The sequence below is a fragment of the Mustela putorius genome, unplaced genomic scaffold (assembly GCF_011764305.1).
Source record: "Mustela putorius furo isolate JIRA1106 unplaced genomic scaffold, ASM1176430v1.1 tig00000596_pilon_pilon_pilon, whole genome shotgun sequence".
Lineage (NCBI taxonomy): Eukaryota > Metazoa > Chordata > Mammalia > Carnivora > Mustelidae > Mustela > Mustela putorius.
In genome coordinates this window covers 6,207,992-6,232,045 of record NW_025421428.1, presented here as the reverse complement: position 1 = coordinate 6,232,045, position 24,054 = coordinate 6,207,992, and the positions used below count along the sequence as shown (strand labels likewise).

Sequence of the window (24,054 nt, the reverse complement as noted above, 5' to 3'; positions counted from 1 at the left end):
CCCAGTGTGGTGTCTCGGCTCCACCTTGCTTTCTCTGTCATTGCACTTTCTGACCAGCAAAGTGGGGAAAAGGCCCGAACTGAAAAGCTGCCTCTGAAAAATTTCTCAGCGACAAGGCTCTGCAGCGGGGTCAGTAAGGCTCTAATGCAGCTTCTCCTCCCTCTCCAGCTGAGTACGCACAGGCTGGAGCCGAGGAACCTCGTGTCGCTTCTGCCTGCTCGTCTGGTGCTTAGGCACTGGAGGATCTAAGGACTAGAGTGCGCAGAGTGATATAGATAGAGATAAATCACACTGAGATTCACTCCAGCTCCACACAGTCCATGCCACACACTTTCTCCCAACCCGATGGGGGCGCTCCGGGCGCCTGGCACTCACCAGCGTTGTAGGCCGCCAGGTCTGCCCCTGGGCCCGGGCTCTTGCGCTTCCTCGGCCGCCCCTTCTGCACCGTGCCCACGCCATTGTAGTAGGGAAGACCCAGCGGGTTGGCCCCAGCCGCGCCCAGCCCTGCGCTCTTGGCCGCGGCTGCTGCAGCTGCGGCCGCCGCCACGTCGGCGTGGTTGAAGTGAGCAGGGTACTCGCCCTGCAGCAGCGCCTCGAAGTGCAAGCGGCAGTAGACCAGGCTGTCCTTCATGCCGAAGTGGTCACCCGTGGTCAGCATCTTGTTACACGTGGTGCAGGTGAAGCAGTTGAGGTGATAAACCAAGTCCCGGGCACGCATCACCATCTCCGAGGCTGAGATGCCCAGGTGGCAGCGGGCGCAGCGCTGCACAGAGAACCGCCTGTAGGGACCATCGAGGGAGGGACTGTGGGGACACACGGTTGGGTACCCCCCAGATCCCTCCTCCAGGTGCCGCTGCTGCCACTGGGGGAAATCGCTTCCATAAGATGGGGACCAGCCTTAAGTTGGACGATGGAGGAAGAGAGAACTAGATTTTGGCCGAGGTCTTGTCCTACCCTGAAATATAGTTTCCCTTAACCATATTCATGTCCACAACTCTTCTCCTTTACCCAGAGCATGAGCAAGCCCCAGGAAAGCCTTTGCTTAGGGACCAGGGAGGGGGGGCTGCCCCCTTAGCCCTTCTCATCCTTCACCCCTGCCCTCCACACCCGTGCCTGAGAATCCTACAGACCTTTGTAATTTGGGAGAAACAAGGAGATGGGGAAAGACAGAGGAAGGGGGAGAGAGAGAGAGAGAAAGAAAGAAAAATAATAATAAACAGACCCTAACCCTAAACCAGAGAGGAGAAACAAACTTGGAGCCTGTTAGTGACTGCGGGTCTTTAACCCTATAGGCAGCTCTCACTCCCAGGTCCACGAAAGACCCGGAAATGCACCCAGCTGCTCCTCCAGCTCTCCTTCTAGCTTTGCCCCCCACCAGCCCAGGCTGCCTGGGTTTAGGGAGGGGGTGTGTGTGTGCCCATTTCTGTTCCATCCACTTGACCCACAAGAAACTTCAAAGGGAGAGGGGAGCACAGACCCCCTCCCACCCACCCAAGGCTATTTCTGTGCCTGAGCTCAGACCTGGGCTCTTTTCTCTGGGTCCCTGTACTTCCCAGACCTTTCCAGAGTTCCCTCAAATTTCGAAAAGTTGTCACCCGATGTGTCCTGGCTTGGAAAATGGAGGGGGGGGGCTAGGAAGGGAGCCCTCCCCTGGAACTGGAGCGGGGTCCAGATTGTGTCTGAGGGTGCTGCAGGGCAGCGGGGGTGTCCCCGGGTGGGGGGCTACCTGTAGTAGTCTTCCTTGCAGTAGATGCTTCCGTCCTTGCTGAAACAGGTGAGCTCGGACTCCAGGTTGAGCTTGCACTCGCAGCACTTGAGGCAACGCATGTGCCACTGCTTGTCCACCGCCAGCAGGTAGTAGCGGTCTGAGATCTTGCCCCCGCAGCCGGCACACAGCGCGGCGCGGTCACTGCTGATGGACGGCATGGTCTGCGGAGGGAGGGAGGCGGGAGACCGCGGCGCCTGCGTCAGCCTGCGACTCCGCCGAGGCTGCCGCTGCGGGGAAACGGGCACCCGCAGCTCCCTCCGAGGCTCCGGCCAGCCCTAAACGCAGAGAGGGCCGCCGGGGAGTGCGGTGCCCTTCCTCCACCCCCAAAAGGCCCATATTCCGGAGGCTCAGAACCCAGGCCCGCCCACACAGGCCGGGCCGGCCAGAGGCCCAGGCCTGGCTGCTGGCCTGGACGGATCTCCCTCCTTAGTTCTCCCCCTTCCTGGCCCCTCTGCCCTTTTCCCAGAAAGGCTTGGGCTGTTTTTGAGGGCTGGGGCAGCAGTGGCTACTCCGGTCAAGCCCTCCAAAAGCTCCCTCAAAAACTGTTTCTTAAAAGAGCCACTCTCTGGGCCCCAGGAAAGGGGTAAGATGACCATTAAGTCACCCTCTACACAGACGCCTCTGGGAGATGCATAGAGTTCCCGGCCTGAGCCCCAGTGATCTCTGGATCCTTATGCCAAAGGTTCAAGCCAGGACAGGTCGCAGCCACCCCTGCCCCTCCACCACCTTGGGCCCCCCGGAGCGGAGGCCCTCTTGTCCTGGGAGATGCTGAGCGAAGTACAGGGGCACCCTCAAAGTCTCTGAGGCCAGGACAGGCTGAGAAAGAAGAGCTCAAAGCTGGAGGCACTGAGGCTGCTGCTCTTGCCTTCCAAGTGGAGAAGCTTGGGCCGTGCTCCCTACCTCCTCAGCCTCTAAAGGTCACTTCTGAGCCCAGCTTGGATAGCATTGCTCGCCGGGCCCCCTGGGAAGTCTGAGGTGAGGAACTGGCTATTTGGGGCTGGGCTGGCAAAGCCAGGTGTGGAGATCCAAACGGACTCTCCTTCCACAAGAGCCAGGCCAGAGCCTGAACTGCGAGCCCTGGCCTGGCCAGGTCAGGCCGGCCAGGAGGCCAGGGACAGGATCAACGAAAAGCGCCCGCCCTGAAGACTTGGACCCCTGAAATTGTGCTGGAGAGGGAACTCCGATTGCCAGGAGGCGGGAGGGGAGCAGCCCATGCCGGCTGAAGCCCCAGTGCTCCCGTTTGGTTCGCCCTTCCCCGCGCCGCAGGCGGCGCCGCCAGCAGCTACAGCCGAGTCGGTGGAGGGGAACGCGGAGCTGGCGACCAGAGGGCCCGGTGCAGTGAGAAGAGAGCCATCCCGGGACACGGGTAGGACTTCGCTCCCACTTCGGGAGAAATGCTCTCTTGCACCCTTGGGGTCTGCAATTTCGGTTTAAACCTTGTTTCCCTTCTCCGCCCCAGCAGCCGGGTTTCCCCCGAGCCGGGAGCTACGGGCCTTGCATCCTGTCCGCGGATCCCCTGCGCCCAGTCCCGTGCGGCACGAAGGACGCTCCCCAAAGTGCCCCCAAACTTCGGAGAGCAGAAGCGCGGACCGACCCGGCCCCGTCCCAGCTTTCAGACCCGACCCCGCAGCCGTGCGCCTACCGTCTCCGTGTCGCCGCGGTCGATGGCGGAGCTGATGGCGGGAGCCTCGCTCTTGGCCCTGCGGTCCATCTCGTCGATGACCCCGTGCACCTCGGGGCCCGACAGACTGTGGAACAGCATCGCGGCGGGACCGGCGGGGCCGGGGGCGCGGCTCCTCCGCGGGAGGGCTTGCCCCCCGCCTCAGCTGCCTGGCGCTCCCGGCGCTAACGGGCCCGGTGCATCGCCACCGCGGCCCCGGCCCCGCCCGAGCTCGGCTGCGCCCCCAGGCCGGGCTCTGGGCCCCGGGCGCCCGCGGGCCAGGACGCCTCCCGCCGAGGCACAGGGGCAGCTACATCGCGGGGCGCCTGGGCGGCGGCGCCAAAGCCAGGGTCACAAGGGCACGGGGCGGAGGGGGGGCGGGAAGGGGGAAGACGGGGGCAGAGGTCGGCGCCCGCCGCGGGCGCTTTCACGCCGCGGGCATCGCCCGCCCGGCTTCAGCGCCCCGGGCGCAAAGCAGGAGCGCAAACTCTGCCCGAGGCGGCGACGGCTGCGGTCGGGTCTCACTCGGGAACGGCTAGGTGCCCGCGGCGGCCCAGCTGCCTGGACCTCTCCCCTCCCTGGGGTGCGCCCCCAGCCCTAGGCGACCCGCTTAGGCGTTGGGTCGGCGACTGTAGTACGGGTTTCTCCGAAGCCAGCGAGCCGAGCCGACACACCGAGAGAATTGAAGAGGAGGAGGAGGAAGAGGAGGAGGAGGAGGAGGTGGAGGAGGAGGTGGAGGAGGAGGAGGTGGAGGAGGAGGAGGAGAAAAAGGAGGAGGAGCAGAGTGGGAGGAGGAGCCGCCGGCCGCGGGCCCAGCCGCGCGCAATGCTCTCCAAGAGCGCGCCGAGCCCAGCCCCGGCTCTGCCGTCCGCGCCAGCCAAGCGTCCGCGCCTTTTCTACAGCCGCGCCTTACATCACGTCCTGCCGCCGCGCCATTGGCCGCCCAGCACCCCGGGTCCTGGCAGCGCGTGCTCCGGGAAGGCGGGAGACCCGAGAGGGAGGGGAGAAGCAGGAGGAGGAGAGGAGCGACGAGATGGTGGGAGCTGGTGGGCAAGGCTGGAGGGAGGGGGCGGAGGAAGGGAGGGAGGAGGGAGAGCGCGGGTTTTGGAGTTTTTAAGCTACGAACAGTTTCCTGCGATTTCTTCGGGATGGAAAAATTAAACCTTCTTTCCCCGCGGTCTCCATCCTAAGAAGGCGCAGCCGGAGGATGCTTGAGGAGCTCTCACTCCGGTCTGCCCTCGGCCCAGACCCGTCACCTCGGGCACCGGCGGGGGGGAGGCCTGGGAAGGCAGGCCTGGGGCAGAGCTGCGGGAGCCTTCAGCTGCTTCCCGCGGAGCACGGCCTTCGGCCCAGGCTCAGCGCTGGGGGTTGCCGGCGGCCGCCTAGGCCTCCTGAGGACCCGGCTGAGGCAAGGGGGCTGGAGCTGGCGGGAGCTCTAAGACTCCGGGCGAGGAGGGCCAGCCAGCGTAGCCTCGCTTCCAAGCTAGGGCCCACTTTATGGGAGCGTGCGGCTCCTTCGTGCCCTTCCGGGTCCCTCTACAGCTTGGAAGAGTGGATGCGGGCATGGCTTTAGGCACTAGTAAATGCATAGGTTCGAATCCCCCGTTCTGCCAGTCACATGCACTGTAACCTTAGGCAAGTGACTCAACTCCCTCTAGACTGTTTTTGATCTTTTCACTGAGGGTCGAGCAGGCCCCCTCCATACATGTCATGAACAAAAGATAGCAGGGATTTTAAAGTACCTGGAACAACGTAGGCACTAACCAAATTCGTCCATCACTCCCTCTTTTCCCTCTCCATCTCCTCCTATTAAAAACTTTCCCATTCGGACACAACACTGGGTATCACTGAGGTCCTTAGGGACCGGAGGCCCATCCTCTGCTGTTTGCATCAAGCCGAAGACTGCTGCCTGGCTGCACCAGCTTTCCAGGGATCAACAACCTGGCCTGTGGGTAAATCCCAACTGCCACCCCATCTCCCAGACTTCAGGCTCAACCTAGAGTCCCTTGGGGACACAAGCACCATGCCTAGGTGTGGGGTGAAGCTGGATTTAGGAGATAAAAAGTGACTGTGGGGAAAAACTGAGAGCGAATCAAGTCAGTAACAGGAGTCCCATTTCCAGGATCTCCTTTGGAGGTGGGTCCTTCTGAAACGACTTGCTTGCCAAAAGGAGGCAAGGGGCTACCTTCTACCTACTGTGCAAAACTTTCAGACACGAACATATGTGTGTTTGTAATGCCCAAGCACGTGCATTCGTGCTCATGTGTGCAAACGCACATGTTCCTCTCTGTTGCCGAAAACATGGCCAGCGGGGATGCAGGGCTAGGATCTACACAGGCACATCGGGTGTAAGCGGCCAGTGCCAGGCAGGAGGATGCGATTGTGCAGGGGTAAATTACACGTTACACATACAATTAAATGTTCATACAATACGACCTAAATCCCTGCCTGCGCTTCTCCGAGGCCATGTTTTGCATATTTGAAAAAACTCTTGAAGTTCCAAGTACGTGTGTACACGATGCACATGCACAGATGCCCCAACGCGAGGGAAGGACATAAACCCAAAGACGCGCGCGTGCGCGTGTGTTCCCACAGACGTGTGCTTTGGCGTCTGCACACGGGGCCCGCGCCCAGGCACGCGGACGCCTACACGTATACACAGGCATGTTTTACTGACGCATCTGGGGCACTTTCTTTCAAAGGAAGTAAGGAATGAAAATCTAATCTGGGAGTCACCGGGGTTCATCTGGAGGTCGCCCAAAGGGTAGGAAAAAAATTGTAACAGCGCTGGAGAGTTTGTCCTTGGTGCAGCTCCGCGCCTAGGCTAGACGGCTCCAATACGTTTTCGAGAACTCGAGGGGCTGATTTAGGAAGGGGGGTGGGGGGAGGAGGCGCACTAGGTAACTCTTGCCGCGGGCTGCTCCAGAAACATGGAAACACACCCTGCGGCTCTTCACTCCCCCCACAGATGTAAGTACACGATTTCGTCGCCGCTCTGACCTGCAGTCCACGCCCATCGCTGACCGACCCCAAACTCCCCGGCAGGCAGTCACGATTCCCGCCCGGTGCGCCCGCCTGTGTAGCCCTCGGTGTCAGGCTGGGACCCGCCCGGGTCCGCCGGAGACTCAAACGCGTCTCCCGCCCCGGGGCGGGATCTGGGTGCCCTGGCCCTGGGCTCAGAGGCGGGTAACTTTGCTAATCTTCCCCCAGAGGCGGGGGGACGTCGCACAACCGCTGAGCCCCGTCCGCGAAGACTAAACAAGGAAAGGAACAGGCTGTAAACACACATCCTGACACGTGAGTGACATTTACGCGGTGCGAGAAGCCGCAGCCCAGGGGAAGGCAGAGGGTTGGGGGAGCGGGCACCGCAGGTAAAAGTAATCTTCCGAGGCGTCGGGAACGGCGGCCCCTCGACGCCCCTCCCCCAGATAGGGAAAAAGAATCCCGAAGTCCCTCGAACCTGCCTTTTGTGGGAGGTGACAGGTGAGCGGAATTCAGGTCTGGCTACTCTCGCCGCTGCCTACCTCCCCACCATCTGCTTCCTCGCAGACTAGCAGACCCGGCGCATAATGAGGTAGCAGCCTCCAGCCGGCCACCGTGACTAACTCAGAACAAAAGCGCTCCCTCCACGCCTCTTCCAACAAAGGGGCCACCAGCCCCGGCGCTCCCCGAAGGCTGCGGGGCTCCCGGCTGCCGGCTGCGGAGCTGCCGCGCGCAAACTTCCCGGGGCTCCCGGGGCTGCCGGCGCCACGGAGCCTGGGCCGCGGAGGGAGGAAGCACATGCGGCCGGGAGAGAGTGAGGCCGGGCGGGGCGGGGGGAAAGAGGGGGCGGGAGCCGGGGAGCCGCGGAAGGAGGGTGATTGATCAGTGCGCCGTCCCGGCGCTCTGTCCCGTTATTAGAGGCGGCCAAAGCAGGGCCACGCAATAACCTCCGAATCGCCAACTAATTGACGCTGCAGGCAACTACTTCATTGTGCGCGCTGGTTTTATGTCTTCATAGCCGGTGATTGACAAGGTGTAATTAGTCATCTCACTCGGTGATAAACATGGGCACCCTCCTCCCGCGGCATCAGGCCGTGTGTACCAGCAGAGGAAGCGATAGTTGACGCTGATATACCATTAAATCAAAATGAAGACGTTCAGAAGTGTGTGTTTGCTGTGACGCTCTGATGGTTTATTTCTCAAATACGGCACCAACAGATTTACTTGATTTGCAAGTTAACTACAACATTAACTGGTTTTATTTATTTTGCCTCTTCCTTCCTCTTCCTAGGCAGGGATGTTGCTCTTGGAGAATGTGAAGACAGTTTGCTTCTTGACAAGCGAGCGAGCGGGCGCCCAGATTTTTGCAGCCTCTCCGAGTCTCCCCCGAGGGAAAGGCGGGCAGAGAATACGCCGGATTTGGGAGTCGCTAGGGAGGGATTCCGCGCAGAGGGAGCCGCCCTCTTTGGCCCCGGACCGGCCGCCGAGGCCCCCCCTTTGGGCACTGCCAATGGAAGACCTAGAACTCTGAGGGTGGTGTTGGGGATTGGGGTCAGGGAAGCCTCTCGGATCGTAACTGCAAATAAAAAAGAGGCAAAAACAATTTCTCCTCTGCCTGGAAGCGAAGAGGACTGCGTTCTCAAAGCTGCTGGTTGGAGTCACAGGGCCAGTTGCCTGTGTAAAGTGTAATGTCGCGGCTTCTTCCAGTAGCACGGTGCAGCAAATTATATTCCTTGCTCCCCAAAGTGGTTCCTGCCCTGGGAAGTGTGTGTGTGTGTGTGTGTGTGTGTGTGTCCCCCTCCACAGTGAGGTGGCTACTAGAAGTGCTGGCTGATCATTCCAGAAACCTGAAGGTTTAAATTTTAAAAGGAGAGGGAGAATTGCTGGTGGGGCTCCCTGGGATCGCTATAGTGTGTCCTGACCCTGATTCTGGTTAGAGAATGGCAGGGACTGAACAAAGCCACCCACATCTGAAAGTCCACTTTGAGGATATCACACTGGCCCCCGGGAGCCCGCCAGTGGGGTAGGCTTCCTGCACTTTTCCCTTCTCTCTAACCTCTGCTTCTTGTTGGTGTGGCAGAGGAACGGGGATTCCTTGCCGCTGCGCAGGAATGTGGGGCTGTGGACATCTTCAATTAAAGATGGGGTGAGGCCAAGTCACAGGGGTGGCAGAAAAGCCCCGGTATCTTCAGCAAGGATCCCCACCCCTCTTCCCAGGCCTGTGGGCCTCCTTCAGCAAACAGGGGGAGTGTTTTATATTGATGTGAGAGGCTGTCAGTCAGCAGCAAATCAGCTCAGGCATGGCTTCCTCTTTACGAAATCAGCTCATTGCCTTGGTCACACCTTACAGAAAATCTGGTGGTCACCACTCTCGGTAATAAAAATTAGTGGGGCCTTACTTGTTTCCGAGAAGAAGCCCATGTCTGTGGATAGATAAATGCCCGTCACAGGCAGAGCAAAGCCGCATTCCTCCTCCCCTTCTCCCTGCAGCGATCTGAACAATTCCGAAACCGCCTCCCTGGGTGTCAGCTGAGCAGGTTGGGGAACTAACCAGGGCCCTCTCTCTAGGGTCCTGTTAAATGCACAGAACTTAAAATGAAACACGAAGTGTGAATTTCAGGTTTGAACATGATGCATCAGGAAACGTGGAGGTTGGCAGCCTTTTCCTCCCTCCTGCATTTCGGTAGGCAGGTATTAATATTGTATTAAATGTTATGAGGAAGTAAGGGCTGTGGAGAGGAATGTGCTCAGATGCAATTTTGTCAAGGTTTTTATCTGTGATTATGATTCCAGATGTAGAAACTCCCGGAGGAGGGAAATGAGGGGTTGCTGGCGTGTGACATGTGTTTTAAGGTGTTTGGCAGTGTTTCTCAAAGTGGTGACAAAATGTTCAATTTTATTACAGCGAATCCATAAAAGAAATACGAATACTAGGTCAGAGATTGTTCACCTCGGCCAAGGATTTACCCTTATTGATTTGGGTGGGGAAAGTTTGTATCTGGGTCCTGCTTAAATCACATTGTCAACAATGCAAATCTGTCACATCAGATTATTCTTAAAGGACAATTGTCACAAAATACACAATAGCTGATTGTATCTCCCCCATCTACTAATTTCCATGCAAAGATGTAAATTGCCTTAGAAGTGTGTGCATCCGCACACATGTGCGAGTGCACAAGCGTGTGCACGCACACACAGACACAGTAAATATTGCAACAAGATGGTCAATTTTTTTTTTCAGCCGGTATAACTACAGCCTTTCCTTGAGGGTAATTTCTTTTTAATCTAACCCAGAATACTACCAGTCCTAAAAGGGCCATTCTGCTAATATCGCTGCCTTTTAGGTTGAAGCACAAATAACACCAATAAATTTCTTCACACAGGGAACCACATTTTGCTGAAAGCAAAGTCAAGATGATTTTGTGTGAAAAAGGGGGGGCTGGGGGCGGAAGCAGCTGAACTCTTGACTAGCTGACAACTCCTGTGTCTACATGCACTTGAGATTGGAAATATTTCCTACCACAGTCTTTTCTGAATTTCGAGGCATCTCTGCCACCCCTCTCCAGCAGCAGGACACCCCTCAACTCTTTGTAAGCAAAGGTTTCCTCATAAACCTTTTATGAGCTTCACTAATTGACACGGGTGCCCAGCCAGCACTGACCATACTGCGGATGGGCTTGGTAAACACTTGCACAGAACAAAACCGGGGTGGGGGGTGGGGCTGACGATGCTGGACTTGGCTCCTCCTTGAGTCTCCAGTCATGGGAGGAGAGTCTCTACACACCTGCTGTAGGCATTGCTGTACAGATCACCCCATATCTAGCAGACCTAGTACCTTTCTCAGCCCAGTTCATGAAGAAACTCACATGTATTCAGCCCTAGGCTTTCCTTAATTCAGGCTAAAGAATGCTGATTTTGGCTTTCCAGCCACTGGTCCTACTTCACCAACACAAAACATAGGAGGTCCTAGCACAAAATGCATCCTTCTTGGAAGTAAGAATGTTCCTCTCCTATGAGGTTGATGTAGGACATGATACATTTCTGAGGGGAACAGTGAGTTGGCAGAGAAGGGAAAATACTCATCATGGCTACTTCCAGGAGGACCCTTCCCCTACCCCAGCCCAACTTTCCACTGGCCCCATTAGCAAATCTCTTGCTCTTTGGGAAGCTGGCATTGTCTCTTTAGGTGAGGAACAGTCATTTCCCACATAGGTTTCAGCTGAAGCCCAGCCCCCCATGCCCCCCTCCCCAGTTTGTACTCTTTCATTAATTAAAACAACTAATGTCCCATCGATTATCTTTGCACAAATGAAAATCATTATGGGCCCTTGCAGGTTTATGGGAAATTCTGTTTACTTAAGTATTCACACTTTGATTTCCAATAGACTCATTTTCTCGGGCATAAAGAAATTCAAACAAAACAAAACAAAACAAAAACAAAATCTCCTAACACTCTGCAATAAAGCACGAAGACTCTTAGTAATGAGCTTGTGCCGATCTCTTGCAAGAAGTGTTCAGCTCCCCGTTTTGGAGCTGAATTATACTATCTGGTAATGGATTCTAGACGGTTAAGGCAAACATTGATAGGTCACCAGACCAGGTCTTGAATTTATGCTTGTGTTGAGTCGGATGAGCTCACCCAAATTTACTTTTACCCTACCTTGTCAGTTCCGAAAGTAAAAAAGGCAGGGAACAATCAGCTGTCTTTGGAATTTCCCAGCTAGTTGGCCATTTCAGCTTGCATCTCCATTTCTGGGGGCTGCCATAATTAGAGCAATCTATTTTGCATTTATTTCTCTTTGCAAGCACTACATTATTCACTCTTTCCTGTGCTTATTAAACAGTGCCACCTGCACCAAATTCAACAAAGCTCTTCCATCAGTCAACCCAGCTAAGGATCCCGGACCATATATTATCATTAATTGAAGCTCAATTGAATAGTTGATGATAGAGGCATGAGTAAAAGCAACACATTTTCTAGGACCTGTTTATAAAAATGTTTAAAGTGCCTCCCAAAAAAAAACCCTCAAAACCCTTCACACATTTATTCCCCAAATTGTTATCTTTTACAAACTCATTTCATTCTCTCTGTACAGTAATTCAAGTAGCAATTAGCAAGTCTTTTAATTAATGAACTATTCCCTGTAAGTCACCAAGGTGCCTCCAGTACAAATGTCTTCCTTCAGAAGGTACTAGCAAGCGCAGTCAATATTTTGTCACCCAAAGCCTTCGAAGCTGACCACCTCGATTGTCCTTATGCTATAAAAAGGATCTGAAGAGCCAGAGACAAGGCTGGAAAGCAGAAGACAATTTTCAGTAAACTAGCCATGGATAGTTTGAATCCAGAGAGAGGGAGTGGCAGAAGAAAGGGGACCATCAGAGAGAGGAGAGGCAGAAAATGAATGTAGGTAGATATCACTGGTTAAAGAAAAGCACAGAAAGTTTCTAGCAAAGAGAGGACCACCTCGGCTCCAGCTATGTTATAACAAACTCTCCATCTAGATTCTGATGATTTACACGTTTTTAAGAGCCTCAAACCTCACTGTGTCTTGTTCTTTAAAAAGCTTCCTGCTTTGTTCAAAATACTGCTTATCTTTGGTATTGTCAACAGCTCTGCATCTGGGAGAGATTAATTAAGTGATAGGTCAGACACAATGAGGTGAAAGGGCACGTCCACCCAATCAGGACTGATTCATCCATTTCTTGGTGGATCAACTTTTTTTTGAGGGATGCCAATTTCAGTTCTATTTCTAGAGAGGATTTATCAATAGGAATGCCTGAGCTCTCCCAGTGAGGGGCTCTTAGCTAGAAAAGATTTTTCTGCAGATAGAAAAATCTAAAATCTACACTCTGTTCTTTTTAAGATGTGAAACCAAAACATAACTATAAATTGTATGCTTAAGTTTCACCGATCTGGGTGAAGGCTGATTTTCTTGAACATGATCCTTCTATAAAATAGCTAATTGGATGATTACAAATAAGATTGCCAAGCAACTCCATTAAAAAAAAAATTAAAAGTTTGCTTTTTCTCTCCTCCCCACTTTCCAACTATTTCTTATTACCCCTTTCTTCCAAAGTCCACTTTTAATTTCCACTTTTAATTTGAGAGAAAGAGATGTGAAAAACAGTAGGAGAGGAGAAGGAGGGGAATGAAAGAAAAAGAGGTTTTCTAGGTGTCGAATGAATTTTTCCAGACCAATTAGAGGTTATCTTTAAATCTCCATCCACCCCCCCACTCCCTCCACACCTTTCTAAATAGATCCTTAGATTAGCGAGAAATTAGTTAATTGGGAAAATCTTTGTGGCCAGTTCACCCTATTCCTAACCAGAAGGGTTTCAAGGACCTTAGACTCCACTCCCAGAAATGACATTATGACATTCTCCCCATCACTTTAGTAGAATGTCAGTCTGGGACAAAATTGTGGTTATGAGTGTGTGTGTGTGTGTGTGTGTGTGTGTGTGTGATAGTGAGACAGACAAACAGAAACAGAGACAGAGACAAGGAGGGAAGTAAAATCCCAGTCTGAATAAAGCTCAGATAAAGTGACTGTTTGGGGCAGACCCCCAAACAAAACACTTTGATTTTTTTTACTCTATTTGCAAAAAGCCTTGCAGATGAAGTTCACATTTTCCAAGGTATGGGGGGGATGGTAAAAATGGTCTGTGATTTTTGTAACCGACTAGCTATTTCTGGTTCTCCAAAGAAATGTAGAATGCCAATTTCTTAACTATCCAATTCTTTAAATCATCTGGGATCCATCTATATTTATAAAACTGAGCAGAAATACTTAACAGCCTGATCAATAGCCATTGACCGTCAGTGCACCTCACACCCTAACATGCACAGCTTGATCATGTATATTTGATCATCAAAAAATTCAAAGCATCTTGCAGCAGTGTATCAAGCTTCCTATAAAATAGCCTGCCTTTTTCTGTGGTCTTGAAAAGAGTGTGAGCTTCTCTCTCTTCTGCATTCATCTATCCATCCATTTACACACACACACACACACACACACACACACACCTCCCTTCTGGAGAATTTATTGCTCATATATTTGATGAAGAACAAGGTAATTAACTGCAAGGCTGTACATCTGGGCAGCACTTCATATCCATTGCAATAATAAAACACTTTTTTCCCATTTTAGCAGAAGAAAGGCTAGTCCTGCCCACAGATTCAGAGGACCCCAGAGTCTCCGTCTGCAAAGCCTCCTTGTTATAAATTCTGCCTCCCTCTTAAGTGATGGCACGCACAATTGCACCAAGGGGCACTGAGTTTATCTGTGCAAAAAGCATCCTTGGAAAAGCTTGCCCCTTCTCAGAGCTTTAGGATCATCTTGTCAGGGTTTGGGATTGATATGGCTGGCTCCTCTGTCCTCAGTCTGCTTGGCAGCAAACAGGGACAAAAGTCCAAAGGGGCTGTCCTACGAAGGGCCACAAATAGAGGAAGTATATATTGGGACCTCAAAGGCTGTCCCGAGCGTGTGCCACTATGCTCCAGTACCCCCCAAAAGACCTGACTTTGCAGACTTTTCTGATATTCAAGAGTCAGAAGCCTGGTTCTAAGTTTCTCCATAAGGTATGCCGGATCTATCCAAACTGCTCCAAGGGTCCAGCCAAGGAATACCAGCTGGTAAGCCTGCTCCAAGCCCCCAGCACAATCATTCTAACCCCAAACCCCACAGATCACCCTCACCCTCCCCCAACCAGTACAACAAATTACCTGCAGAACCTCCCATTTCGGGAGTCCCCTGCTCTGTATTCCGAACCCGTGCCCAGGACCAATTTCTCAGGGCCCTTCCTTCTAAAAGCAGCAGCATCTGGGCTGAGGCTCCCTCCTTTATATGGGGGGGAGACTTCATATGATAATACGTGTAATATGATATGGAATGACAGAATGCATGACAGTTGCCCATAATACGGAGAAGTCAGTCAAAGGACAGAGGGGACATTTGGATAATTACCATCCATTGGCTAGTCAATCACGCGAACAGAGAGAAACTGCACAAAACCCACAATGGAGTTGGGAAACAAAAGAGACCCGAGCCAGACTCAGGATTAACCGGTCTAAAGCGATCTAAATGCTTTTGTATCTGAAGAACTGAGGCTCCCCGGTTGCCCCCCCTTCCCAATCCCAGGGAACTAATTGCGGGGATCAGAGTTAAAGCTCTCTCTCTCTCCTTTCCCCATTCTCTTTGTAGACTGCTCACCACGCAGAAAAAAAAAAAAAAAATGATTTCTCTCTCTCCTTGTTCATTAAACTATTTTAAAGTTAAAGGGATGGGGGAGGGAGGCTCGATGTGGCCCCTCAGCCCAGAAGCTGGGATTCTTCAGCCCTCCAAAGGGCTGGGACAGTCTCCTTGCCCTCAATTCTTTATTCCGGGGTAAAGTCTTCTCTCCTTGCCCCTGGAAAGAAATGCCCCGTCCACCTGGGAAGCTGCCCTTTGCCTGGAGGCTAACATGGATTGCTGGTACCCTGCTTTGCTGCTTTGGGTGATGAGTGCCCATTACTGGCCCCTGCGCCAGAAAAAACACAAGGTCCACCCCCTCCTTGAAACCTTAGATTGAGTCTGCACACTCAGAATTAAGTGGGGGTAAAGAGGTGACAGAGAAGGGGGTTTAGCCTCCAAAATGGGAGAGTGAGACAAGATGGTTGTAAATCGTTAGGAGAGAGAACTTCCTTCTAAGCTGGGGAGGGAGAAAGAGGAAGAAAATCCTTCCAAATTAAAGCAGGGAGAGAATACGCTTAATTGAATGGGCAAGAAATGAGAAAGCTCTTTCTACCCTAGAGAGAGGCAGAGAGTTGAGTCCTCAAAAGAGACACAGGAAAATGGTCCCATAAATTTCTAGAGACTCGGAGTTGAAGGCGAGAGAGGAAGGGACTTGCTTAGAAGATGAACGACAGGGACGGAGATCTCTGTCCCTGAGAGCAAGACCCCCTGGTCCCAGGACCGGCAGACGGGTAACTACCTCACCCCCTTCCCACCAGGTCCTCCCTATGCAATTCTAACTCGCCCCGAGCCCTCCCGGCCCCGGCGGGGCTCTCTCGCGTCCCCCGCTCGGTGGCAGCGGCGGTTCCCGGTCCGAGTCCGCGGGTGCCCGGCGGACCCCTGCGCGTGCCCCCAGCGCAGCCCTCAGGCCCCTGGCGGGAGAGCCTCGGCGCCTCCTTACCTTTCCGAGTCCTCCGCAGCGGGTGTGGCCGGCTCTGCGGGCGGCCCCGGGCCGGGGCCGGGGGGCGGGGGGCGGGAGCGCCGGGCTGGGGGGGAGCGGCAGGGTGAGGGCTGGGGGTGTTGGCACGGTGCCCAGGGGGGGCGAGGGGGCAGTTGGCAGCCCCGGGGCCTGGGGACGTGCCCGGCCCAGCCGGAGGAGGTGCGAGATGGGGGCGGGGGGAGTGGGGTGGGTCGGGGAGGGACTCCGGGGCCCGGGCCGAGGGGGCGGGGGGCTCCCTCCTCGGGCCGGCGGGGCTCTCCAGCCCGCGGGACCGGCCCGGGGAGCCGGCCGAGGCGCCGGGAGGGAGGCCCGGCGCCCGGGCAGCCTAGGACCCGAAGCGCGGATCAGAGGGTCTGTTTTGTCGCCTCGGCTGACAAATCAATCAGGGCCCGCCGAGCCGGGGGCACTGACACCTTCTCTGCGGCGCTCGCGGCTCCCCGGCCCGCCCCGCGCCGCCAGCTGCCGGCCGCCTCGAGTCGGCGCGGGCCGCGCGTCTCCGGCTGGGCTGCGGTCATCAGGCTGCGGGCGCTTGCGGCCCAGGGCGGGGGCGGCGGAGGGGGGCGGCGGCGCCCGGAGGAGGCGGCCGCTCGGCTCAACCTCCCGGGCCTCCCCCGCCCCCGCCCGCCGCCGTCCCGGGCCCGCTCCGCGCGCTCTTCGCCCCCCACGCCCCGGTCACTGTCACTAGCTCTGGCTGTTGAATCTGTCGGTCTCTGCCGGCCTCCCTCTGTCTCTCTTCATCTCCCGGTCTCTGCCGCGTTTCTCTGCGCTCCTCTCCTGGGCTCTCCCTGGGTCCCCCGCTCTCTTGCTCACTGCGCCTCTCTTTTTCTCTTTGGATCCTGGTGCTGACTGGCTTGCTTACCCCTCTCTCTTCGGTCGCTCTCACCATCTTCTCCCTCTCTCATTTCTTTCTCACTGCCCTCACTCTCCACCCCTTTCTCCCTTTGCTTGGGAGGACTCGCTGTCCCTCCCTCTATCCCTTCTTGGAAGGGCAGCCCAGGGATGGAGCTTAAGTAATTTCTCCGCGGAGACCTCGGACAAGTCACTTCCTCCAGCGGCAGTTCCCTTATCCCTAAAAGGCGTTGAGCAGCTCTTGGTGGTGAGGCTGGGAGGGGCACTGGTGGGGGCCACGCAGGAGGGTGTTCAGTGACTCCGGGTTTCCCCTCTTGGAGTTCATACTTACCTGAAGGCAGCAGCCACTGTGGTAGCTGCCTGGAACTAGGGCTCCCTGGGCACCAGCGTGCCCCGTAAAACCCTTGTCGACAGCCTTGGGGGCCAAGAAAAGTACCAGAAAGCCAGTTCAGTGGGGAAAGCCAAGAGCTCTCTGGGGTCCCCAAAGCCCTTCCTAAGAAGTGTCTGTGCCACCTCCCTGGACCTCCCCAGAGCTGGATCCCACATCTCAGGAATCTGCTGTACCTCCCTCACTGACACCAAGCAGAGGGGGGGAGCGTTCTCCCCTGTCCTTAGATCCAAGCAGGAAAAAGCCTATTCCTCCTCCTACACACACACACACACACACACACACACACACACACACGGCTTTTATGCTTCAAAGATGCTTCCTGGGTGGAGTGTGGTTTCAGTCAGACAGATGAGGGGTCAGGACCACTTACCTAGTGCATGGCCTTGGGCCAGTCACACCTATCTAAGCTTCAGTGTCCTCTTCTGTAAATAAGAACAATAATCACCTCCTTTTTAGGATTTTTTGAAGATTATTCGGGTATGTCTAAAGTGTCCAGCCTATAGAAGGTTATGCATCCTGTTCAGCTTTTATTCAACAAATACTTATTAAGTGGTTTTGCTTGGCATGAGGATACAGCGATTCATAAGGCAGGCGTGGTCTCTGCCTCCATGCAATTTGCAGTCTAGCTGGGGAGACAGACTGTGAACAGCAATTCCATAATTATTTCATGACAGTTGTACAAGTGCCATGGGAGAATGGTGAGTGCAGTGAGACCTAAGATCCGGGGAAACTGGCCCAGGCTGGGGGTTCAGGAAGGGTTTTCTCAAGGTGACATAGAAGCTGAGACCTGAAGTCAGGGCTGGGTTGACAGGAAGTGGGAAGGAGCTGCTAAAGGGAGACTTCTTGGCCGGGTGGCCAACATGTGCCAGGGCTGGGAGGCAGCAGGGAGCCTGGCCAGTAAGAAGACCAGTGTGGCAGGACCAGGAAGAAGGAGGGGGTTGAGACTGGAAGGGTGGGCAGAGCCAGGCATGGTGGATGAGGGGCTTGTAGACTGAGGAGAAGTCTGGATCTCAGTACATGGAAACCCCATGGATCCTGATTTCTCCTTTGCAGAAGTAGAAGGAAAACTGAAGCCAGATTCAGTTCTCATATAAGTCCTTTGCCTTTGGTCCTTCTTGGGGGGGTTATCACCTCTTGTCCTCTCCTCTGCTCTGTCCCCACACCATCCACTCCACCGTGCCATTGCCTGCTTTGGTATCTGTATCCCTGCCTGAACTGAGAGCACACACCAAGGCTTAACCTCTCTGGGCCCTTGCTGTCAGCCCCACGGGAGGTGGCCCACAGACCAGCATTGGGTGTGTGATTGAACAATCAATAGCCATCGAGTGCTTGATGTGGGCCAGGCAAACTTTGTGCTGGGCGTTGCCCCTGTTGTCACAGAAGGTGCTCATTTTGTCAGGAGGACGCTTTGGAACACACAGGCCTGGGGTGACCATTAGGAAGGAGTCCCACGGGGACTCGGGGTGTGGGATTGGAGGTTCTCGAGGGCAGGCCCATCCCTGGATTACTCAGACCTGGCATCGTCTAAAGGGGGGCTCCGGTGGGTATTCGGTGACATGGGCTGAGAGGGTGAAAAAGAAAAGTGAAGCTGGAATGCAGAAGGATGGAGGACAAGCTGGAGTTAAGTGAGCCCAGTGAGGATGTGGAGACTTGGCCGTGAAGGTCTAGTTAGTAGCAATGCAGACAGAAGGAGATGGGCTGTTCTGTAGACAGAGAGAGATAATGCTTCCTGAGCTCCTTCTCTGGGCCAGGCAGGGACTGGGCGCTTTTGTGCAGTTACCTTGGCTAACCTTCACAACACCCATGCCTCATCAACACTACTGCCCGGGCTTTTCTGAGTAAGTGCTGGGGCCCAGAGAGGTTAAGTCGCTGGCCTGAGGTCACACAGCTAGGAAGAGACTGCGTATGCATTTGAACCCGGGTCTGTCTGCTCTTCTTCACTAAAGAAGGAGCAAAAGAGGAGGGAAAAGGGGAGGAAATAGACAACTGAGAACAAAAGAAGAGCGGTGGCAAAGGAGTGAGCTCCACGAGTAATTTTTCCGCTTAAAAACAATTCCCATTTCCCAGCCCTGCAGAGGCTGGCGCAGCGGATCTGAGGCAAGGCCGGCCCTCTGACTCGCAGGAGCCTGCCGAGGGGCCCCGGCAAGCTGCTTCAAAGCCAGCCTCCTCAGCACAAGCGCTTTTAAACTTCACACGGGAAACTTTCCAGAGCTGACTTTTTGCACTTTGTTTCCAAATCAAGAGATGGGGAAGTCCCTCTCAGCCCAGGGGGGAGGAGATCACACTGAGAGACTTGCCCTGGGGTGCCTGGCTTGGCACCAGGCTCCCCCCCACCTCCCAAGGCAACCTCGTTGGGGTGGGGGAGGGAAGTGCCCCCTGCCTTAAGTGGGTTCCCAGGGAGAATGCAAGTGGGTTCTTGCTGGAAGGGTAAGGCCTCTCTTCCTGCTCCCAGGTCTGGTTTCTACCTGGGTTCCTGGTGGCATCTGCTGACAAGGTGTGACTGTCTCCCGAGGCTCATAATATACACCTTCCTCTTCTCTGCACAGCAGCTTCAAAATCGGACCACAGAGTCTGTCATCTTGTAATCACCATTTCCAATGGTGGCGAAGGTCTTTCTAACCCTCAGCTCCCTCTGATTTTTGGAATTCAGAGTTGGGTTTTGGATGTACATCAAGAGGCTGCCTCCATGCATTTTAATTAAGCTGTCTTTTTTCATTTATTACTAATACACTCCTCTTAACTATGATTTATTTGTTAAACAAAGCACCATAAGCCGTCACTTATTCATCTTAATTTCAACAAAATTAAAGTAGTCGCTGTTAGATTGCACCTAATTGCTCTTGCAATGAAAAGAACGGAGATGTTAATCAAAATAAATTGAAGATAAACAATAAAATCATTACATCTTTGCGGCAGTAAGTGTAACTAATCAGTTTTGACTCGAAGCGACCAAACAGGAATAATGAATGTGTCACTGAAGGCGCGCTCATTAAGGGAAGCCGCTGCGACCTGGGTCCTCAGGGCAGCAGACGGCCACCCTGCCCATGTGGCCCGGAGGGTTCCTGCCTCTTGGGTTGGGCAGAGGGGCGTAGAGGCACAGAGACCACAGGGAAGAGGCTCCTGAGCAAGGGACCCTGTGGCTGCCCGGCTACAGAGGGGTTCTCTTACTCTGATGAGAAAGCCAGAAGTCCCAGGCCTGTTTCTGGACATCCCATGTAGCCAAGGATGGGGAGAGAGAGAGAGGTTGGGGGGGGGGGGACCAGGCAGATATCCCGGAGACACACAAAGCCCAGACACGCACTGGGGATGGGGTGGGGAGACAGAGCAGAGAAGATTCCAGCAAAAGAGACAAGGGAAAAGAGACATAACCAGGCAGAAAGAGACCAGGGCAGGAGACAAAGGAAAAGGAGCAAGAACAGGGAGAGGACTGGATGGTCATACAGGATAGACAGCTTGCGAGGAAGAGGCAGGTGGGACAGAGTGGTGGAGGAGACACAGAGAACGGGGACGGGGAGACCCAAAAGACAGAACCAGGTTGGTCTGCAGAGGTAGAGGTTTGCTGGTCTTTTTTATTTTATTTTAAGATTTTATGCTTGCTGGTCTTAATTAAAGAATCTCTCCTGTGAGGGCAAAACTTTGATACATTTTCATTTCGAGCCAGTAGAAGCTCAGGAGGTTTCAGGTTAGGATTCTAGAGACAAAAGTCATCCTCAGGAGTCTGTTGAGGTAAGTGACCCTCAGGGTGGGACACCTGGACTGGGCTCTTGGAACACAGAGGCGTCTTCCATAGAAGACCTTCCCCCTGGGTTTCTCCTGGGCTCATCTTCTAATTGCAGGGATTTCCTGGGCCCAGACCCAGATCTTCCTGAGTGGGTCACGGTCACAGGCTTCAGTGACAGCCATTGGGTTGCCAGCCTGGACAGTGGACACAGGGCCAGCAATGCCCCTTTCCAGGCTGGGAAGACCTAGAATGTGGGCCACGACAGACAACCTGAAAGATATTTTCTGAATACCTATGGTGTTCCTAGCCCTGAGCTGGGCCCAGGAAGTAGAGATGAATCACATATGATCTTCCTACCTGAATTTCTTCATCTTTAAAGTAAGCTTAATAATCGAGCCTCCTTCGTGGGTTTAGTATGAGGATGAAGTGCATTAACGTCTGTAAAAAGCTTAGAATGGTGGTTGGCCCTTGGAAAGGGCTTCGTGTGTGTGTTAAATAAAATTAAAACAAATCTCTGCTCTCGTGGAGGACAGAGTTCAGAAGAAGAGATACATTCATTAGCAGTCAAGTTCACTTCAGTGGGGTAAGGGTCAGTCTAGATGGACTTCAGGATGCTTTGGGGGTCCCAAGTAATGGTAAAGGCTCCAGTCGAGCAGTCCTGAAGGAGGAGTAGGCATTGGTCAGAAGAAGAGTGTGAAGAAGGGGGGAGAGAGTTTCTGCGTATAGGGGACCACGTGAACAGGAGCATAAGGGCAAGGCGACGTCAAGTGGCTTGGAACTGAGGTTGGGCTGCAGACCAGGGATCCCGATCTTGATGCGTCTTAGCAGGAACCACTGAAGAGCCCCCTGCATGGACATTTCCTGTTCATTTCTCTGGTTTTAGCTCCTCAACGTGCATTTGCTATCCTTGGAGTGGAATTTTTCTTTTGGGATTGTATCCCTGCCTTTCCCCCTGTTCTTCCTTTCCAGTGCACCCGGCTCAAGGAGAGGCAACTCCATCAGGATGCCTGTGGAGCAGGCATGTGACCTAGACCTCAGCCAATCAGCACATTCCATTCGTGTGGCCACAGTGATTGGTTGAGGGATGGACAATCAAGCCCAATGGACACCGCCCCAGGGCTCTGGCTTGAGGACCTGGGGGAGGTCTTTGAATCTTTCCGCTGGTCTCTGATCTAACTGGATGCAGGGACTGGGGCTGCTGCCACCATCTCTTCGCCACGCAGAGCTTGACACCAAAGCCAACAGAGCAGAAGGCGGCAGGGCACAGCAAAACGAGTTCCAGTGACATTGTTTGGCCCTCAAATCCAGCAGAGATGAAGCTAGCGCTAGCCCCTGGTCTCTGGTTTCATGAGCCAATAAATTCCTTTTTGTGTAAGCCAGTTTGGGTTGGGTTTTCTGTCACTTGGAACCGATCATTCTAGCTGATAGGCTTTAAACAGAAATGCGACACGAGACTGTGTATTTTAGTAACATCAAGCTGAGGGACTGAAGGGTTTGAACGTGGAGGCAAAAAGGCTAGAGGGGAGGCTAGTGTAGTCATCCCAAAGAGGACTCGTGAGGAAGAGCAGGCAAAGCCAGGGGTTTTGGTCTCCACCGGCGCGTTAGTTTCTTACTGCTGCTGTAACAGATCAGGATGAACTGGTGACTTAAAACAACAAGGATGGATTCTCTCATGGTTCTGGAGCCTGGAAGTCTGAAATTCAGGTGTCAGCAGGGTGGTACTCCCTCTGAAGGCTGTAGGGGAGAATTCTTTTCCTCTTCCAGCTCTGGCTGGCTCCAGATGTTCCTTGGTTGGTCACTGCATATTTCCCATCTCTGCTTCTCTCTTCTGTCTCCTAGAAGGACACCTGTCATTGATTCAAGATTCATTGTAATACAGGATGATCTCATCCCAAAACCCCTAAGATAATTATGATTCCAAAGACGCCCTTTTAAAAACACATTCACATTTGTAGGTTCCAGGAAATGGACGTACCTTTTTGGAGGTCATCAGCTACACTACAACCCACTACAACCAGCAAGGAAAAATGATCACCAAACCCAGAAAGACCTAACTCAATATCGCTGAGTGGAAACAGGAGGCCAGGAAAGATGAGGCAGTGGGGAGAGGGTCTGGGGTTGCGGGGTGGGCACAGAAGTTAAAATCTCCCTGCTAGGAGGAGTTCATTCCAAGGCAACAGGAGAATTTGCACACAGGATTGCCAAGCCACTGTCCTGGTTTCCCAGGGAATCCTCACTATCCTTGAAAGATATCCTAAGCATCCTTGAAGGAACCTAAGAAATGGACAAGGGTGGTTTGCATTTTCAAAATCTGGAAGCCAAGAGATTGTGTTGAGTTTATGGTGAGTTTAATGTCAGTCTGAGCAGTATTCCAGAAACCTTGGGGCTTGTGAGAGCACCTAAAAGAGAAAACAGTGATTCTAAGGACTGATTCCCTAAGAACGAGTCATGCCAGATCAGCCTGATTTCTTTTTTCGTTAGGGTCAGTGGATGGGTAGATCTGGAGGGGTATGATGGACAGAGTGAGGCCAGCCTCTGATGGTCTCACAAACAGGACAGAGAAGTGTATGATGGATTCAAAGATGATTGGGAAGTTGACTACCCATAATGAAAGGGTTTCAACAGATCTCTGTTTCATGGGAAAAGACCTCTAGTGGAGTACCCTAGCTCCTCTATACTAGTTCCTGTTCTGTCCATGCAAGTCACATGTGACAATGCCAAACACTGGACAGCCCACTTGTCCCACTGGCAGATGGTTCATGGAAGGAAGAACAAGAGACTGTGTTGAATGATAAAACTTTTTTTTTTTTTCAGGTGTGAAGGGGGGGCCTTCTGTGCCAGGAACTGAACTAGGCTCTGACGGAACAATGGAAGATCAGATAGACACAGACAGGTACCTGTCCTCCTAGAGCTTATTGTTCAGTGGAGGAATCCCATAAGCACGTTCAGCTTAACAAGCATCCAAAATGATTTCAGCAGGATGGGGTTTACAAGATGATAGGAGGCAGGGGAGACTATAAACTCCTGTCCCTGGTTCCAGAACACACCAACAGCGTCAGCTCAGCAGGGAAATGTGGCCAACAGCAGCTCAAGTGCAGCGGAGAGGACAGTGATGTGGGAGGGGGACCTTAGGGGGCTCTTTAACTTCAAGTGGAGCGTTCCTGCTTATATGAAGTAGCATAGGAGGGGGTTTGAATGCAGGGGTGAGGAGTGGTGGACTCTAAGGACAATGGGAGGCAAGAATAGGAAGTTCTGGAATCATCCTGTGTATCATCATGGAAACTGGAAAGCTTCAGGTTGGAGCAGGGATAAGTGGAAGGGAGGCAGTGCAGTGTCCCCCTCCCCTCCCTGACCACGATGCAGCTGACTGTGACTTAGACACCCAGAGTAGCATGTGGGAACAAGAAGGGATGGAGGTGCAGAGTCCCTGACTCTGAGAAACTTGTCTACACTTAGGCCAAGGGCAGAAGAAA

General features: G+C 53.6%; 1 protein-coding gene across 2 annotated transcripts in view; it reads right to left on the bottom strand.

Annotated features, from left to right (window-relative positions):
- The window catches only part of LHX2 (LIM homeobox 2), a 31,053-nt gene extending 15,639 nt beyond the window's left edge, over positions 1-15,414 (bottom strand). Inside the window, exons 1-3 of one of the 2 annotated variants that reach the window (XM_004757347.2) lie at positions 14,134-15,414; positions 1,727-1,929; positions 376-779 (exon numbers count right to left, since the gene is read on the bottom strand). In XM_004757347.2, coding sequence (XP_004757404.1) covers positions 376-779; positions 1,727-1,926 — 604 coding nt within the window. In that variant the 5' untranslated portion in view covers positions 1,927-1,929; positions 14,134-15,414. Of the gene's footprint in view, positions 1-375; positions 780-1,726; positions 1,930-3,410; positions 5,450-14,133 lie in introns of those variants that run through there. The other variant, XM_004757346.3, reaches the window with a different exon arrangement.
- Between the last annotated feature and the right edge of the window lie 8,640 nt (positions 15,415-24,054).